General features: G+C 37.8%; 1 protein-coding gene across 1 annotated transcript in view; it reads left to right on the forward strand.

Moving 5' to 3' along the window:
- Positions 1–21,088, forward strand: part of gpc5a (glypican 5a) — a 119,064-nt gene that overhangs the window by 75,330 nt on the left and 22,646 nt on the right. Inside the window, exon 8 of the mRNA XM_067586534.1 lies at positions 830–992. Coding sequence (XP_067442635.1) covers positions 830–992 — 163 coding nt within the window. The remainder of the gene's footprint in view (positions 1–829; positions 993–21,088) is intronic.

The raw sequence follows: 21,088 nt of genomic DNA on the forward strand, positions 1-21,088 counted from the left end.
AGATTCTCTCCAGAAATGTTTTAAGATGTATGTAAAATGCTCTACTTTGAATATTAACATGTGTCTAATATGGTTTTTCCACATGGTTTTCTCATTAAAATCCTTAAAATGACATCTCCTGCTTTCCCCTCATTAAAAAGTCCAGAATCTATGAATATGCAAATATTCTCAATGTATGAGCACTGGAGGCTTCAAGTTTCCACATCACACTTGTGTAAGTTGTATACTGGACCACAAATCATGCTCATAGCTGGTAGCTTGCCTTAAACTCAGATTTTTGGTGAACATAGAGACACTTTCCACTTTAAGCAGATGAATATGAAAACAGCCTTCTAGTGTCAAACTCTGCATGTACATCATTCTGCACTGTGAAGTTCAAACATCCACCTGGAGTAACAAGAGGAAAAACACATTTTGAGTGGAGGGGGACTAAACTATCTGAAATCATATACAAAAAAAAAAAAAAACAGAAAAGGGAAAATCTGGGATGAAACCTGTACTAAAATATGCCATTTGCTGCACATTTCCACTGTTTTTATATAGAGGACTGTGGTTGATTAGTAGTATAATCAGCAGCTCTTTTGCATTTTGTCTTCATTCTGAAAGCATATTTGGAACTGCCCTTGCCATGAGAGGACCTTGTTCACTGTAACCTACTGTGAATATTAAATGTGAATATGATAAAAAAATAATGTGGACATAATGCTTCTTGCAGCAGTAAACACACCAACCTTTGATATGTGGAAACATAAACTGATCCACCTAAATAAATCTGTGTATTTTTCTGTGAAAAATCTATAAATGTCTGTTTTCTGTTTTTCACAACCAGCTGCTGCAAGGAAAATCCATTCCTAAACTGGGGACATTGGACCAGATTGAAACAGGAAGTGGAGATGCAGAGGGACGTTACAGTGGGGACTGTGATGATGAGGATGGTTGTGGTGGTTCAGGTGGTGGCGAGGTTAAGAGGAAAATCCAGAGAGTCACCAAATGTAAGTCTCAACCTTTTGTAATTTTACTGAACATTAAACTAATTAATTATTTTAACACCCAGCAGACATAGCTCAAGAGCCCATATTTTGCACCAAGGAGACCTTGTTTACTTTTTAGCTGCAGTGCTTAAACATTTTCTACCTTTTCTACCTTTTCAAAGTCGCAGGATTTAAAAATGAAAAGTAGGATTTGATCATTCAAAGGTGTAGTTGCATAATACCATATTTTAATAACACTTGCTCCAGTCTCCATTTTATGACAGTCATAATAATAGTCATTAAAGATAATAGTTGCTATGGGGACATTATTGCAATCAAGGCCTGTTACTTCAGAAATTATTGCTCCCCAGAGAATCAGTAACCCCTGATGAATCACAGCGTCGGAGCTCTCCTCTTCATTTTGCTACCTTTCACACTCTCCTCTCTTCTCAGCACATGGATTCCTCCTCTCCTTTCTCCTCTACTCTCCATCAAACATGCTAACAACCTGATTAATCACCTCTCTCGTTTTGCCTATGGCGACAGCGAGGAAGGGGGCGTCATCCAAACAAGCCGTTCTATCCGTGTAAATGTTTCCTCTACTGGTTGTCAGTCTGTCTCGAGGCTTTAGCAGCTCAGGATCAGTGAAGCTTCTTAACAATCGCTCATCTGAGGCTGTAGGGAGGCTCTGACATTTATTACCCATTACAGTAGAGCCGCCCTTTCCTTGTCATAGGCCAGATCAGCCTGTCTCCTATATTTATGACCCGCTGTCTGCTGTGACCTCTGTCAAGTATCTGCCCCCTGCTGCCTGACCCTAGCACAAATACAGAGGATTCCCCACCTTAGCCAGACCCCTGGTCAGTCCCTCCAGGATTCTGCAGTTTTTTCTCATTATTTCTGCAAAAACAACTTTCAGTTTTTTTTCTCAGTGGCTGTTTGCTGTAGGTATGTTTTTTAATTTAATTGATATTAAATGAATGAGGAAAAATTGAATGCCAAGGACAAAGCAGGCCAGCAGGTTTAATACAAAACACCTCGTCAACCTGGAGGAGGTGAATAAAGGTAACAAGGCTAACATTTTCAGACACAAACTGGTGTATGATACAGGTTAATAAACATGTGTTGAACCCTCATTTGACAAATGATTTGAGAATGTTAGTCACAAATAAAGACTTGGTTACTGCCTTCACACAAGACCCGGGCTGCTAATGTAGTAAGCTCGCATAATTTTCATCAGACAAATCGGTGTGCTACAGTGTTGTCACATTTCACTTTCATTAAATATTTTTACTGCACAGCAGATTATGTGGGCGAAGGATTATTTTTATTTATTTTGTCAAAACTTTAAAAAAAAATTCCAAATAATCTTCTAGTATCTGCTATTGTGAATTGCAAAGTTTATGGTTGAGAGTTGTTGAAGTGAGCACAAACACCTGTTAGAAGTTATATTAATCCTATAATTAAAAGGAAAAGGCTTGGAATTTTCTATATATTTCTAATTTTCTCTTATTGTCAACAATTCTCATGTGCAGAGCCAAACCAACAATAAATGGATCTACTAACAAGTGTGTGTGTATCCAAAGTCTGATATATTGTATTCCTCTGTGCCGTAGACCTCCGTTGTTGTCCAAATACTATTAAAAACACATCAGTGAGCCGCACCATTGCTGGGTGACATGTTCCTTATATCACAAACAGTTTGGGCATGGTAGTTTGTTAAAAAACGGCTCCAAAGAATAATAAGAGCGATCACATTTTTTAGTGTCTATAGAGTAGTTCCATGTAGGCAGAAGCTTGGCTCCTCTTAACAAGGAACTCCCCTGAAAAAATGATTTGTGAAATTTTGGAGGGTCTCTAAAATACTCACAGTATGCTATTTTTGCCATCCATTTCTATTTTTCTGTATCTTCATCACCATGGATCATGCATAAAATTAGGCTACTATTGATGTATGATTCATACATGAGGGTGATTCATCACTAATTCACTTTAATAAAGATACCGGCATGCATGCTATTCTTGCCATCAGAATCGAAGTGCGGTGGTGCAATATCCTATATTTAACTCACTTTGTACTAAAGGGTTTTGAGAAATTTGCAATGTACAATGTAATATCCTTTCCTTTTAATGTAGAAACCTGTGTTTCTCCTTGTTTGTTACCAAAACCAAGGACTGCCAGACCACTGGCAGAGCAAGGCTGCAAATCCATGTAGATCATGCTATGTGCAGTCTAACCCCATGCACACTGATGGTAAACTCCGGGTCCTTGATTCAGCATGTAATGTAAAATTTTAGGCTTTATTTGGATCATTTTATACAGGAAGTACAATGACAGACAACATCACAAGTGCTCTGCTCATTTGGTTAAGTTGCCTTTTTTGTGATCTACATGAAACAATAACGGACCATTTCTCAGAGAACCATGAACAGGCCAACTAGAAATACAAAACACCTGTAATTAGAAACTCGTTACTTGAAACTTGTAACTAGAAATACAGTTTGGGAATCTGAAAAGCTACTATGTCTGCTGTAGCCACAAAGCTGATAAATTGGCTACCATGAGGCTAAATCACTGTGGTAGAGATACAGTATTAATGAATGTGGTTAGTTTTTATTTCAGTCTGTGTGCAAAACCTCAAAACAGAAAGCCAAAAAGACAGAAGTAAAATATTAAATAAAACTACAGAGGCAGAAACAAATGCAACCACATAAACAGGTAAAAAAAAATCTATGACGGTGAGACAAAAATAAATGTAATAATAACATCTCACAAAACACATGATCAACAAACAAACAAACGACACTATTTACAAGTGAATTCACAGGGAAAGTGAGAGATATGTAAAAAAAAATAGTGAGACAAACTTGTGTTTTGTGTTGTGATATTTTCTGTAGTTTTCTGAGTTTATATGATGTATTTAAAAAAAAAAAAACTTAGACTAATGGATAAATATTATTTATAGTTTATTATTTATGAGACTGTGAGTGTGCCAGTCTATCAAAGTAAATAGACTACAGTGATATTGCATGCCCCAGTGCACCGTGGCAGATACAGCTTAAACACCATGTATAATTTAATTTGATTTCTTCCCCTGCAATTATCCATTATCCCTCTTCTTTGTGTCTTTGATGTTTATCAGAAGAACATGCTGATGATAGATCAGCATGATAAGGAAATAAAATGGGATAACCTCAATAGTGACAATAGAGGCCTGATTTAAGGGATTATCCTCATTAAGCAGAATTACTGTTGTGTGAGAATGATATGTATGTGACAAGAAGAAACAATGTGAGTTCATCCCTCTCAAACATTTCAAAGTATTTGAATGCTTAGCATTTGCAGGATGGTAGTATTTACTGCACTGCACTCCAGATAGCTGATCGAGCTGACCAAGTCGTTGTTTTTGTAAAAATACGATTAGGCTGATCTGTTTGTGCAAACCCACAGAATTATTGACAGCATGTAGGAAAAACAGAGAAAGATTGATTTACTTCACCTTGTTCAACATGGAGGTGCACCGTACACAGCACGTCAGATAACACTAACCAAAGAAAAGTCAGGAAATTAAGACATACCCGAGAGAGTATTTGGAATATTTCATGCACTTTCTGCATAGCACCTGTCAAAAATGGTGGTTACAAAATGCTTAAACACACATACAAAGTCTTATAATCACGAGAAACCAACACATTCCTCACTATTTACATGAAACAAACATTTAACACTGATGAGAACTAGCACCCCATTGTCAAGACTAGCATAAGATCACATCGATGTGTGTTGCAGCCTATTGCAGTGAATGTAAAACCAGTATTATAATTACTAATTATAATTGACATAATTGGAATAGTAATCAAGAAAAGATCTAATATAATCCAGCATCAGTGGAGCTGTAGTGGTCCAGACTGTGGTTGTGTTCGCTTTGTGCAAGAGTAAAAGGGTTAAACTGCTTCTATGTACTTTAACCCTTACAGCGCAAATTGAAGGTCTTAACTAGAAAACTACACAGCCAAATGACAACAAGAGAAATATTTGGAATTTCATTTTGGTGATAAGGTGAAGCTGATGGGTCTCAAGTGGAGATGAGATGATTCTCTGCTGTAGTGCTACTGTATGATTGAGGTTGATGAGAAATTTGCAAACCTGGTTTAATCACATAAAAACCTTGCCTGGCTCAGATTTAAATATAATAAATCCACTTTTGCCATTCTGGATAAGGTAGCTTATTAATCTGTACACAGCTGTGAGATGATAGCAAACAAGACTTAGAGCTATAGCCATGTTAGCAGCTCTGTGAGGCTGTATTTGCATAGTCAGCATGCTAACACGCTCATAATGACAATGCTAACATGCTGATTTTAAGGTATAATGTTTACCATTTCCAACATCTTATCTTAGGCTTCATCCTTTGGAGACTATGGATATCTGTACCAAATTCCATGAAAATCAATTCAATAGTTGTTTCCATCAAATATTTCTGTCTTGACCAAAGTGGTGTGCCGACCGACCGAGATTTCCCTCCCTAGAAAAGACCACAAACCGATTTCACACAAACGTACATGTAGGTCCCTGCACGATTACAACATATAAATAGTAGAAGAGGAGAAATAGAGGTTTTTCTCAACTGCCCTTTATCCAATCCTGTGACCTGTCAACAATGCCTGCAGTGGAGAACAACTAAGAGGTTTTTTCATGCTCCAACCCCAACAGGCAGCTCTAGGCCTCTTATCTGGCCTGGCATGATTAAGCTGCAGACACTGTGACTGCTTGCAGCGTGAGCGTTGTACTGCAAAAAGACATCTGTCAGACACAGTGGCAGCAGGAGAGACACAAATCGATTTCTAGCAAGCAAGCACAATGAGGGAAAGGGGAAAGGCTCCTTAAGCATGAGTCTTATTAATTAATAGTGTCTCAGCAGGAGAGTATTTGATGTTATCTGAGCCTCTCCCTCGCAGGGTGGTGGTAAATGAGTGCTGAATGTAGCTGTTGCATGTAGAACCCCTCCACTACCTAATGTCAAGTGATAATGGACATAACAGCATTCAACAGGGGGACCTGTGCACATTTTGCAAAACCAATTTTCTGTGATAATTTACGGTATTGTATATATTTCAACTATAACGAGAGACCTGAGAGATAGGGAACTACATCAAGGCCACTTTGTTGGACAAATACAGTAATAGGCCTATCACTGGGAGCCATTTGGAGTTTTCCTAACAGGCCCTGTAATACTTGGCTGTGCCTATTAGAAAGATCTTTATCCTCATTACAGTGTTAGATCAAATTAGGTCACCTGCTGTGACTCCTGCACTCCTCTGTTCCCGTAATAATGGGATGGAAATCATTTACAGCAGTGTGTCTCATAAGCTTTTGACCAGTGAGTCTCACTGGGTGGACTCCAAGGTTGTCTGATTATCACTCGATTAAATTAACCCTCTGAACTAATTAATAACTAAATGATTCATCAAAGACTTTCGTGTCTCAGGAAGACTGTACTGTTATACGTTTAGAAAAAAGTGTAGTTTTAAACTGAAATGCTTTATAAATACTATTTAAAATAGAAAATCAAGCAGTTGTAACTAATTAAGTAATTTCTTAAAGCTGACTTAAAAACACTAATAATATGATAATGATATACAGCAATGGTTGTCAACCTTTTTTGTCTGACATACACCTGAAGTTGAGCTCATTGACTCCACCTATCAGGAATACATTTTAAAGTGGATGTTATTTAAGACTATTAATTACATAAAAGTGGATATTGTTAAAACATATACATCTACGTATTTTTTATGCAAGCCATGGTGATACTTGAATTGTCACTTGAAGTGGCAGAAGCTCAAATATTTATTCATTACTTTTAGCCAGCTACTTCAGCGTCTCTGCCCAATTAGTTTTCATGCACTCTACATTGCCATATGTGGAGACTTGTGTATGTTGGTGGGAGGTGTGTCTCACACCAAAGTATAAATATAAATAAATTTTAATTTTCCTCCTCAACACAAATACTATTACTACTACTACTCCACAATCTTTCCAAGTACCCCTTGGCAACCGCAGAAGTACCCTGTTACATGTAACCCTTGTTTGGGAATCAGTGATGCACAGTGTCGCTTCACACTTCACACATCACTTCACATTATAGCAAGGGCTCATCATTTTTGGTTTTTGATGACATACGATATCAATGTATTCTTATTTATTTTGAATATAAATAAAGAAAATATCTGATACATAGAAAATATATATGTTGAAAGGATATCAATACAAGAGTCTGAATGACATTTGATTGAAAAAATACAATCAATTGCGCAACCCTCTGCACCTTCCCTTAGCCCGTGTACTTTTTGTGTACATGATTAGCAGTTCATTTGTGTTTTCTCTCTATTTTTATCCTCAATTTCAACAAATTTAACCATCTTCTGAGATGCCCTCAAATAGGTGGACATTCTTTGCTGAAAACATGACAAAACACATAAAATCATCACATCAACCAATAAAATCTGATGAAAATACCAATCTCCCCTAGTTTGAAAAAAGGCACTTTTCAATGAAAATTGGTAAAAAGCAAAAACGATGAGCCTTTATTATAGCCACAATAGCAGTCATGTAACACAGGAGACAGGAAGGATTGTTTGTTTGTAGGTCAGGTTATGTTGAATGTCAGTCTCTGGCCCATTCTCATCCACAGAATTTGGGAGGTAAAAAGTCATAATTTAAAAGGTACTTCATGCCATTTTAAGTAGGGAGAGGTTAGTGAACGTATAATGTGTGCAATATCAAATGGCAGTATTTTCTCTCTACATATGTACTGATTTAATTTAATTGATGCTGAGGAGCTACTGTCTCTTGACCCTCTGCTATAGCTGTTATGTAATATGCTGTAGTTATAGCTCTAGCAGCTAACGTTAAAATACAGCTTTGATTTAGATTTGGGACTGATGCTGAATAAACCTACAGGCCAGTATGTGCATGTATTTATGGGTGAAAGAATAATCACGTAACACTGACGCTCAGTGGCTTATTCACCCAAAGCCAGACTACTGCAATCATCCAGAGCAGGAGCCTGGATGATTGGGTCCTAAAATGATCCACACCTACTGGTTGTAGAAACTAATAGTGCTGCTATGAACCAGTTACTAACAGCAGACTCCCACCCTGCCTGTTTAACACAAGGCAGGATATTGCTGATCATGAAAGATCCCCACAAGGGAACAGCAACATCCAACTACTGTCCAATAACCTGTCTCTCTTCAACATGGAAACTCCTGTCAAGCATCATCTTTTTGAAGCTGAAGGGACATGTGTGTCAATACACTAGCTAAGCTCAGCAAGGGACTGGAAACAACACCAGAGGCCCAAAGCTGCAGCTGCTGGAAAACAGAGCTGTCAATGCACGACTACAAGTTGAGATGGACCGATCTCAGCACAGTTTGAACTAGAGCTGGCAGATATGTTGTATTACAGTGGAGACTGTTTATAGTGGTCACGGTTACAGTGATCAACCACTTACATAAATCAAAAAGCTTGAGACAGAATCATTCCTATACAAATGCTGTTTGTATAATTTGCTTTTTTTTTTTTTTTACCTTACTCATATATGATACACGTATGTACTTAGTGGCTGCGGCACCGTTGCGGCGCCCCTCCACAGGTTTCTGTGGCCCCACCCAGCGCAGCGTAAACGCACAACCTCTTTGTTTCCAGCTGGTTACCTGAGGCTGGTGCTGTATGCACATTGAAATCATGATGGGAAAAAGAAAATCATTTTCTCTCAATGAAAAACTTAGTCTCCTTGAAGCTTATGACAAACTGCCAAAAATGACACAATAAATGCAGCAGCGAAACAAAAAGCATTTGAAACAGCTGTACTGTATTTTGAAACAGTCAATAAAATTCAGTAAATAGTGGCGTTGTCCGTTTCATTACTTTATATTCATGTAATAGATATATACAAATGTTGATTAGGTGGTAATCTGCATGAGAAATAAAGGAACAAAAAGGTTATAATAATCATTTGCTTATAGTGATCAATTTGACCCAGATAGATGTGATCACTTTAAGCAGTTTCCACTGTATTATGATACAAAATTCAGAGAATTGATTTCAAGCAAATTACAAAAACTAACTGGCTTTTCTGGTGTTCTGCATGACGGTGGTGCTCAGTTCATTGTACTCAGATGTATTCAGATTAACCAGTTTATGATTTTTTTCATTTGGACATATTGCATTTTATAATCTCTTTAAGGCTCCCCTCCTGGTGAGCCCACTCTGTTCTCATAAACAAACAGTCGTAGTCGGATTTCTTGTTCTTTCCTCGAAATGGAAACTTCTCAAATACATCCATGCATGTTCAAGCCTGAATCTGATCCAAAATATGCGAGTGGACAATGCCAACAACCTGTGGAAAACCTTAGCAACAACCTTAGCAACAAAGGCTATGAAAGATTGCCGTTTGTGGGCATGTGCGAACAATCTGATGTCATCACAAGGAGGAGGTAACTTTGCAAGTGGCTGAAGGCTGAAGGCTTTTGTCTTACAGGGATCATTTTTACATACATTCCCCTCAAGTTTTGGAACTTTTCATTTCACATAGACATCCAATATTATAACCGTATAAAGATAACTGAAAATCACAAAAAGCACAATATGTCTTCTTTAAACCATATTGCCAATCCATATTCTGGATGAAAAACTGCAAAGCCCAGGATTCAGTGCAGCACTCACTGATCCTTGACTGTCTCGCAGTATACAAGGTCAATAAGACATTAAGAGACTTCATCAGAAACTCAATGGACTTGTGGAGAAAACCACTAAAAGATGCTCTCAAAGTTGAAAGTCACTAAAAGCTGCTCTCAAAGTTGATCACACAAGTAACTATCGTTCACTGTGCCATCTGTCCTCACTGCTTGTTTGCAAAGGCTTTAGCCAGCATGGTGGCTCAGTGGTTAGCACTATTGCCTCACAGGAAAAAGGTTCGAACTCCAGCCATCCTAGGTCCCTTCAGTGTGGAGTTTGCATATTCTCCACATGTTTGCATGGGTTTCCACCCGGTGCCCCGGTTTCCTCCCACCATCAAAGACATGTTAGGGTTAATACTCCTGTCAGTGCCTCTGACCAAGGCACTTGCAAAAGAACTGGAGTTGGTCCCTGGGCACTGCACTGCGGCTGCCCACTACTCCTAGTCTGTGTGTATAGGACGGGTCAAATGCAGAGGATCAGTCTCCCCTTGAGGATCAATAAAGTACTTCTTCTTCTTCTTTAACCCCTTCAGTCAGAACACCATTAAAGAGTGGACACAGGTTCAAGAGTGGGGTCACCATCAGTCACCTCCTCTACATGCAAGCCATCAAGCTGAATGACAAGAGGATCTACAGTAATGACTCTGGAAAGCCATTTGGAGTGGAAAATGTGGCTGGGTGGGAGAAAATGGAGGGAGAATAATTGGAACTGAAGGGGTTGAAAGACCACATAACAGACCAGCCACAGGACAGCTACATCCAAGATACTGAATTGTCACATCAATACATACAGTTGTCAGATATACAACTGATGTAGAACAAGCAAAGAAAGGATATTAAAGTTTTTGTCAAGAAACTGAAAACTCTAACATTTTAAGTTCATCACCCTCCACTGCAGCTGGAGACAGTCAAGGTTAGCATCAAGGACACTGTATGAAACAGGAAGCATTCACGAGTACATTAATAAAATGGCTCCTGTCATCTGCAGATGGATGAGGTGGCTGCCAGAGATTGCCAGAAAAAGACACCATCTGCCATTATGAGGGTCCAAAGCTTATGGAGCAAATGATTTGATAATGAGAATTAAGTCCTAATTCAGCATTTTTCTGAAAAGTTTATCTCTGTCAGAGTATTTTGATTAAATTTCTACAACTGCAGGTAAAAAGGTCACTGACATTTGTCCATTAGGAATTTCAACTTTGCCAGGATGGATATTATATTCATCACTGTGACCTTAAAGGTGCAGTGTGTAAAATTTAGTGGCATGTAGCATAACAGACTTGTCAGAAATGGAATATAATATTCATAAATATGTATTAATTACTGTATAATCACCTGAAAATAAGAATTGTTGTGTTTTCATTACACTTTCGTTCGCCATGTTGCTCCACCATGTTTCTACAGTATCCCAGAACAGACAAACCAAACACTGGCTCTAGAGAGGGCCTTTCACATTTTTCTACATCATTATTGTGCTAAAATAATGATGTAGAGAGTTGCATTATGAGGAAGAAGAAAAAACTGGCATCATTGGCCTAAAGTTGATCTTGTTCCACACTGATAGACATTGTTGTAGTATGTTATACTTGGGAAGTATCAATCAATTTCATTTTTATACCGTACCAAACAGTTTGGATCTTCAAAAATCCAATGCAACAAATAAAAACCACTATGTGTATATAATGGATTTATCTTGAGAGAAAATATTTCATACTAGACCTCACATACCTCACATACATACCTCTTAGTTCAAGTTTATTGTTATTGGTTAAACATACATACTGTAATATTTTGTATTATACCACTGGCAGTTCTGCTGCTAACTAGTGGTGGAGAGCTCTGAATCTTATCCAAGATTGGCTTCTCTTTGAAGCCTCTGTTGTAGACATGCAGAAAAAAAAGGAAAAACTTTAACACAAACAGTAGGAGCTCTTCTCTACAGACTTCAACTATATTTGGATATATTCATATATTCAAATCAGCCTTATCAGAAAAATTAAGGCATTTGTCATTCAATTTTAAACTCAATCTGTTCCTCTAATCTATGAATGAGCCTGTGTATGGGCTTGTTTCCTTGGTAACTTAAAACCTGTGGTTGATTTGTTTCATGTGTTTCATGAAATGTATTTTATAATAAGGTTTAATTTTCAGTTGAATATAGGTTACCTTGACATGCCCAAGATTGCTAAACTACCTTAAACAACATATTAACCCCACTGCCTCCTACTCATCCACAGATCGTTCAAGGTTTTAGCTTCACAGTGGGATTAGTTTATGTAAGCAGTCTCTTGTGACTCATCATGAATGCCTCCCCCGTTTGGTGTGGGCTTATCTTACTCATATGGTTAATCGTGCACCTTTCTCCGACTCAGCCTGCTTTCAACTTTTGAAAATGATAAATGTGAATGAGTTATCAAATACTTGTTTTTATCAAACTAAAATTAGGTATGGAAGGTAATGTAAGCAAAACAAAAATACTCTGTGTAGCTGCTCTGTATCCTTGCAGTTGGCTCTTACCATTGTAGTTACTGACATGGTTTAACATTTAAAACTCATGAGATTTGACATTGCATATTAATCTTAATATATATCCCTTAATGAAGGCTTTAATCAAACCACAGTAAAGCCATAAAAGCCCTAGAAAGTCTGAGTCTGGATCTATATTTACACTTTTTCATTTAAGAGGACATATGCTTTTTGTGATTTTCTGTTATTTATATACTGTTATAATGTTGCATGTCTATGTTAAACATGGTCAAATGTCCAAACCTTGAGGTGAATGTATGTAAAAATGCTACCTGCAAGTCAAAAGCCCAGTCTTCAGGCTGCTTTGAACACTTAGTTTGCAATGTTACCTCTACTTCCTCCTTGTAATGACATCAGATTGTTTGCGCATGCCAACAAATGGCCGTCAGTTCCTCAGTCGTTATTGTTAAGGTTATTCCATGGGTTGTTTGCTTTGTCCACTAGCACATTTTGGATCAGATTTGGGCTCAAAAATGTAGAGATATATTTGAGAAGTTTCCATTTTGAGTGAAGAACGAGAGAAAGAGGTGAAATACTACTATTACTGTTTGTTGATGTAGCCACCCGAGCCACTAGAAGTCTGCCGAGGGGCAGCTTCCGGAAGCTGGCCAATCAGGACAGAGTTGGCTCATTGGGAGGGCGGCCTTAAAGCTAAAACGGAGGCAGAACTGAGGGGCTGCATAAAGGGTCAGTTAAGATAAAGTTTTTTGAGCTTTAAATCATGCAAAGATATTCCAGTAGAGCCCCAGAATATAAATATAAACCTTGAAATGTGCATGATACGTCCCCTGTAAATATTGTTGAGGTGAAGGGATTGACAGTATGTCTTGTCACTAATCAATCAGCAATAACATTGATTGTAGATCACATAACAAACTGTATTATCACACTACCTTCCACTTTCCAAGTACTCCAGGGCTTTTTCTCTTTGTTTTATGCCCTTGTTCAAGTGACAGGAAAAATAAAGAATTTGTCCCTGCTTGTTTACAAATAAGAATTTGTTTACCCTGTCGCACAAGTAAGCTGCAAAGCATGGAAATGAAAGCATGCAGATTAAGATCTGCTGTGTATTAACATATGGTCACAGCTCAGATTGGATTCTGTTTCAGATGACACACACCTTGGGTATGTGCTTTGAATGCCATTGCTGCTTGGCACTGCTTGGATAAAAATAAAATGCAATTGCTTTTTGATTTGCCACGGTAAACATAATGACATTTTTATTGTAACATAATAGAAACCTTGCATTTTCTTTATCATTTCCCGTCCAGGTGTTTGTGTTTTTTAAGCAAAGTGTTTTAACCGCTGTAAGTTATCATTATCTTGAACAGCACATTCCCATTTTTCAATCATTTTCTCATACCTCGCATGATTTAATGGCCGGCTTAATGAGCTGCGGCTTGCATGTGGAAGGACATCTCATTGTGTTAATGAACCATGAAAAGGGCAAGCACACATCACTGTGCGAAGTGTTTTAATAATCAGCTCGGTGTCAGACACACAGCCCATCTACCAAAAGCCTGCTCTATCAATAAGCACAGATGCTGAACGTTTCATTAAGACAACTTATTCTCTGATGGCGTGGCAACCAATCGACTTTGACCCTCCTCCTACTGCTTGTCTACTCCTAGTCTCTCTGGCTCCTACTCACTGTCTGTTTTGCCACCAAGTAGATGCATTAAAACCTATATTGGACCTGATCTCAAAACAATACAGTAGCTTTCCTATTTCTATTCCTATAATTACTGTAATGGAAGATCCAATAAAAATCTTATTTCATTAGGCCATATCACTTGCAGCTTTACTCTGATGTTGACTGTTGAGATGGTTGTACTTCTGCAACACCTCCACCATTGCTGACTACATTCTCCTTTTGTTTTAAAAATCATATTAGGCACCATTCTATATTTAAGTCCCAAATGCACTCAAAGTGTCTAACGCATGCGTTTTTGAAGTATACCTATTGTTTTAAATGACTGAATGTGCACTTTAAGTGTTATGAGGCGCGTCAAACTGCCTTGACGCCCCTATTCGGACCTTGTTTTGATTTTGGGGCGTCAGATGAGGACCCAGCAACCAAAGCTGTTTTCTGCAGCTGTAAAAGAGAGCAGGCGTGTGAGCTGAGAACACCAGCGAGTGACAGAGAAAGAGAGAGGCAGCGCGGCGGTGGTTGAGCGAGGAGAGCAAGTGGTAGTGAGACCAAAGCCGGTGAATGAGACAAATAAAATGTTATTTTCTGATTATTTCATGGTGGTTACATTCTAAAGCACAAATAAATAACCATCAAACACTCAACAGATACTGTGGAAACAGACATTCTTTCTTTCATTTTCCTCCTCTGCATTTCTCCTTTTCATTCCTTCATTACATCCAACTAATGCAGCAGTAAATACAAAGAACAACAGGACAAATCTGTGTTGGTTCTGTGGTGTTGGCATTTCAAATCTGATGCCTGCAGTGCACCATAGGAGCATCAATTGACACACGTCAAATGAGGCGTGTCAATCATTGCTTTCAGTGCATTTGGGCCTTTAGATTATTTATTAGGTAATAACTGGTTTTCTTCATTTCTCATTAGGTTGGTCTTGTAGCCGCACTGAAGTGTGTATAATTTTAATCTTTAAAGTAAAACAACACTGTCTACAGCCACAGGTCTGTAAAGTTATGGTCACATTACACTTCCGTCCTATAAATATCCACTCCATTTCCCAGTGTCTTCTATTGAAGGATGACTTTGACTGGATGGATGTGCTTGTTCTGTCAATAGAAACACTGCTGTACTGTGTTTAGAAATAGAGAAATTATCATTGTGTTTCATCACTATTTTTAGTACATTATCACACTGTCAGACTAAAACTGTAGCGTTGCTCTCATACACTGTTTACCATTTGTGATTGATCAATATTTATTTATGACCTTCATCAGAAATATGATGTGGCATGTAATGCCTTATTTTTTGGGGCTGAGTGTGGGGAATTTTGGTTGAACAGAAACATAATGTGACCGTACCTTAAGGCTGTACTTAGGGACGGTGATGCTTTTGGCTAAATGATAAATTTAGCATGCTAACATGCTCACAATGACAATACTCACATGTGGATGTTAAGAAAGTATAATACTTAATCAACCAATTCATTCTTCCTGAAATGAATGTCCAAATTTGTAATGTACCATATTTCACACCAGTCCATCCAATAGTTGTCAAGCTATTTCAGTAAAAAAACAAACTGTCAACCTCATGTTGTCAGCAGCAGAAAAGTATGGGGCTATGGAGTTAAGTAGGATTCATCCTCTGGGGATCACACATATCTGTACAAGAATTTCATGGCAATGCATCCAATGGTTGGGATTTACCGTAATGAAAAATCTAATAATTTAAAATGGTGGACCCACGTTGCCCTTTATAGAGCTATGCTCCTAGAAATTATATTTTTACTACTGTATACGTTCCCCTTTTCTCTAAACAGAATTATATATTGCAGCGTGTGGCATCATGAAAGTAGACTTTGCATGACCCACACCACTTGTCAGCATGGCGACATATGACAGGCAGGTTTAGTCTCCTTCCTCTTCATGTCATCTGAAAATTTCACTCAGCCTTCATCCTCAGACCTCCAAGGTCATCCTTAGATGTGCATCAGCAACCCTGGCAGACCCACGCACTGCTCTCCCATCATGCCTCCTCTCTGTCTGCCTGCCCTGCCAGGCATAAAAAAACCTATATACTGTATGTCTGCTGCAGGAGCTCTCAGCTCATCTTCTTCTTCAACAGTATGCACACCCACAATCCCGTCTATACACAAACATGCATGGACACACACACACATAGTCTCACATGCACTCTCACTCTCTGAAACACGTCAGGTGAACTGGTGAAAATCTGAGTCACCCAACAGGAACAAGGTGTCTGAATCTACTCAGTCTGATGTTCTGTGTTGACCTTTAGTGATAATGGATGAGAAATAATGGAAAAGGCTGATATCCAGGCAGGTAACATTGCTGCAGCAGCTTTATTTTTGTCATGGTCACAAATGAAAGTTGACAGACATGATGCTGTTACACTTGGATGTTAAATTTTCAGTTGTGATTTATTTCACAGCAGCAGTTACATTATCATTAAAAACATGGTTTCTCAACAGACCTTTGTCTGATTTAAAAGATAAGCATACAGAATCCATCATCTTAAATAATCTGCTTTTGATTGCTGTGTTCCTTTTCTGCATCAGTGCACTGAAATAAGAAAAAGCTTTTTGTGCTTTATAAAACTCTCTATTCCACTCAGTTTCAAACCTGCTCACAGTCTCCTCTTTGAGCAACATGTTGGTCAAATGTGTCAGGTATTAATTGTTATCTCTATGTTGCCTTTTAAACTAATAGCCTGTTTGTAGTTGTGCAAATAAAAAGGCAAAAAAAATATTCTGAACTAAAATAGTGTTAGTGTTTTGTGTAAAAACAACTGTTTTAGTGGTCCTGTGTATGCTGTCTGCTTTTAAAGGACATTTGTACAAGATAGGCATAACCTTCTCTAAAGTCTATTTTCAAACATCTGCTGTTTCAAACTTCTCAAATGCACAAAAGAAATACTCCTACAATACTGATACTATATAGATGACAAAGTGCTTTTTTGTTTGTTTATGAAAGAGACACTTTGGCAACATATTGGTATTTGGTAAATTGTGTCTGTTGTAATCAAATGCTATATATGTTCTAACATTATTTAAGTTCATGCAATAGTTTATGTATAATTAGAGTATATTTTGATGAGTATTATAGGTGGACTTTGCTAAGGTTATGTATATACTTGCTATTATTCTGTTTTTAAGTGCTGGGATCCAGGAACATATATTTTTATTGTTTATGACAATAGATAGTGCCATAAGGCAGTTTTAATGTGCATGGGTATAAAATGCCCTCCAAAAAACATGGTGCTAACATGTAGAAGAATCGAAAAAAGATTTTGATTGTGTATAATGTATATAACCTTTGTACATGAGATAGTGGGTGATAAGATGGACTTGTAAGTACATTGGGTTTTCACAAGAAAATTGGATTGAATTCAGTGGAGCACAAGTCAAACTTAGATACTTTGCAGACTAAATGGCTTAGGAACTTGGAACATGGTAAAACAGCTACTATAGTTTTTCTGCTTTTTTACATTTCACACAAGAACTGAGAGCATTATTTACTGTATATGTTAGATAATTTCAACAAGGACTACTGTTGTAGGCATGAATATAAAAGATGTTTTGTTTGGAATTTTGGCTCATGCTCACTTGATAGCATCACACAGTTCCTGCAAATCTTCTGTCCGTGCATTCATGTTGCAAACCTCCCCTTGCAGCTCATCTCAAAGGTGCTCTGTTGAGTTGAACTCTGGCGACTATGATGGTTGGTGGAGTAAACTGAAGTCATTGTCATTTTCTTGGCTACAAAGCACTCTTTATCTTCTAGAGATAAAGAGTGCTTTGTAGCATGGTCCATTATCCTGCTGGAAGTATCCTTTTGAAAAAGGGTAGACTGTGGCCATGGAGGGAATACTCCTGGTCAGTAGCTGAGAATGGTGTAGCATTTAAATTATGCTCAGTTGGCATTAAAGGGCCTAACGTGTGCCAAGAAACGCAGCTCACAGAATTACACCACCATCACCGGTTTGTTCCTGCATGACTGGATAGATCCAGGATACCCTTTAGCAACAAGTTCTCACTCTACCATCAACAGGTTGCAACAGAAATCAAGGTTTGTGGACAATGTTCCACTATTCAGTCATCTAAGTTTGGTGAACACATGCACTCTGTACCCTCATTTTCTTCATGTTAGCTGACAGCACTGAGACCTTGTTTGAGTCCTTTGGTTCTGCAGCCCACACATTTTCAAGGTTCAACAAGATGTGGCACTGAAAAGCCCTCCTGGACCTCACTGTTGTGCTGCACTTTTATTCCTGTGCTTATGGTTTTCCTGTTAGCCTGAACAACCCCTGCCCTTCCTTTGACGTCTCTCAATGACAATGTGTTTTCACCCTATAAAATTGCCACTGAATGCATATTGCTCTTCACTACTCCAATCTCTTGAAAATTTGGATGTTGTGGTGTACAATTTGGCAGCTGATTCCCTTTTAATCAGACAGTACTGACCTCTTGACCCTGTCTTTATGCTCCCCTATATTGAGTTGCAAACATGTAATTCGTCCTTTGGAGGACAAATTAATAGGTATACCTAATAACGTTACCACTAAGTGAACATGTTTGCTTTGGCTGAGCACGGCTCCATCAATATTTACATGAAACTCTCTCTCAAACACTGGTAAACCTCAGGAACAAGACAAATAATTGTATCTGGATGAATAAGATGGAGCTTCTTGAGCTGCAAAGAATGAGAGGACTGAACATTTGACACGATAACCATCTGGGACAGAAAATGTACCAGTGTCAACAGCCTTGCAACCACATGATTGTATCAGTCAGATATCAGAGAGCTGATATCTATCAGCGATCTGTGATCCCCCTGTGGGAGCCATTTTTCCCCAGGTTTTCCTCCTCAAGACCCACAATGACTGATTTTCCACGTCGGAGTGATTGAATGTCACAACACTGTGTACAGCTCTCAAACACCCTCACTTCTCTCAAATCACATATTAGGTGCCTATTGTGTGAAAACTGAATTAGCAAAGTTGTATCTAAAGTAATAGTAACTAACATGTATCTATTTTTCTATCTCACAATTAACAGCAATTTAGATATATGTTCTACAATCCAATATAAAAGTGATACATGTAATTTGTAACAATCCCATACACTGCCATTCAAAGCTGGTTTGATACAGTACAGTAAGATTAATCTCAGAATTAGTTTTAATTCAACTCAGATTTGGCATGATTTAAAAATCATACATTAATTAAATTGTATTCTGTTCAATGGTATGTGAATTAAGGTTTTTCACTGGAAGTATGTAGTTACTAACAAAAATACAAAAATCCCTGATTTTTTAATCTAAACTCATAAGTACACTACAAAATGGTGCCTGCTCCAACAACTGTAAAAACACACCATATCATTATCATTTCACATTTTCAAACTAATTGATCAATTATGATTGCCACCTATTCTAAATGCAAGGCTTCACTCTCACTCTTTTTGTCACAATTTGTAAAGCTTTAGCATGAGTATATCTTGTTTAGATGCCTTCAAAAACAGAGCAGTCACCTGTAGCAATTGTGAGAATGAATGAATGAGAATGTGTGAAAACACCATGTGAATCGCACAAGATCTATGAATTTTTGCCTTATAAGAGCAGATAGTGAAGGGAGGACTTAACCAGTGCTCCTACAATGGGGGACAGCTTGTTTTATATTTCACCCAGATAACATCGAAGGACATGCTTTTGTAGAACATGCTGGTGAACACAGAAGTCACAATGTTTACACTTCAAGCTATTTTCCATTCCAGTTTAAATAACTACAATAAATCATATGTTTATACAACAATAAATGGTTCCTTTCAACATTGTTAATTTAAAGATGACTCAAGACTTGCGCAAATACCAAATATAAGTGTCAGAAACCCTCATACATTGTTTTGTTCAAATCTACATACCACAAATATAAATCAGTATGTGCGTGTGGAAGCTACAATTTGATTTAGCATGCAAACTATTCAGAAAAGAAGGGATTTAGTTTAAATTACAGCTGTCTAATTGGTGGGCACCCTGTTGTAAGAAAAGTGTCTTAAAAGAAAAAGATTCTTAAAAGATGATCTATCATTATGCTTATGTTTTGGATAATAAACCAGACCAGATTTAATTGCCAGCATGTTTTGGGGATACATTCAGTTCATAGTACAGACAGGTGCACATTATCCTGATGAGAACCAAATAGGACTGTGAAATCAGAAAATACTGTAAACACTTTAGCAATCCAGGGTTTAGTAAATAATTTGAAAAATAATCATGCCTTTTAGCCCTATTAGTGCACCATATTGTCACCTGCACCACACAAACAACAAATAGAGTAAACAGCAGAGCTGAGCAGCCCAGCAGAGTAGGTGCCTTATTAAAGCAAACATTTAAACTGCCTTTTGTGCTTCTTCTTGGAGCAGGAGGAAATGTTTTCCATCTCAGGCCAAAATTCATATTTTCATTTGAATGCCTCCAATGAATGAATGATTGCGCAGTTAAAGGCACACAAGCCAAAATTGGAGCAGTTGGCACACACAGGAGTTTTTTTTTTTGTGGTTTCTGCAATAGGTTTCTTTATTCCTTTTCAATTAACTTTGAGTGGTTGAGGCTGTGCCTAACAATGAGAAAGACATAAAACATTTCGGGAATAGCAGATCCTTAATTTCCTAAAGACCTGAATTACAGAATGCTGTGTTAGTTTACATGTGTCCACCTCTGCCAAAAACATAAGCACAGTCATAAAACAAATGCTCTGGGTGTTTTAATATGCTGTGAAAACCTGTTAATAGGGTCAGATTTTGCAAGCAGTTTAATGGTTTCAGCTTGTTTGTTGCCAAAGAATAATGAACATTTACTCAACAGTAATTGTTCCATCAAACACGAGAGGCTAATGATATGACTTAAACACATATTTAGATTAGAGTTAAAAAAGAAAAGAAAAGAAAAGAAAAATATTATACAAATATTTTGCTGTCAGAACTGTACATTTAATATTGAAATGCACTTATTTGTCTTATTTGTATTTTAGCAAACACAAAGAAGTGGAACTGTGTAAACATTTTTTTTTTCTTCATCACTCAAGTCCAGAATGTCTGTAGAGTAATCAAAGCGATGCCTCACTGACCTCAACAGTTTGCCTGAAATTGATTCATTGCTATTCAGAAACACTTCCTTGC

The sequence above is a fragment of the Thunnus thynnus genome, chromosome 1, assembly GCF_963924715.1.
Source record: "Thunnus thynnus chromosome 1, fThuThy2.1, whole genome shotgun sequence".
Classification (NCBI taxonomy): Eukaryota; Metazoa; Chordata; class Actinopteri; order Scombriformes; family Scombridae; genus Thunnus; species Thunnus thynnus.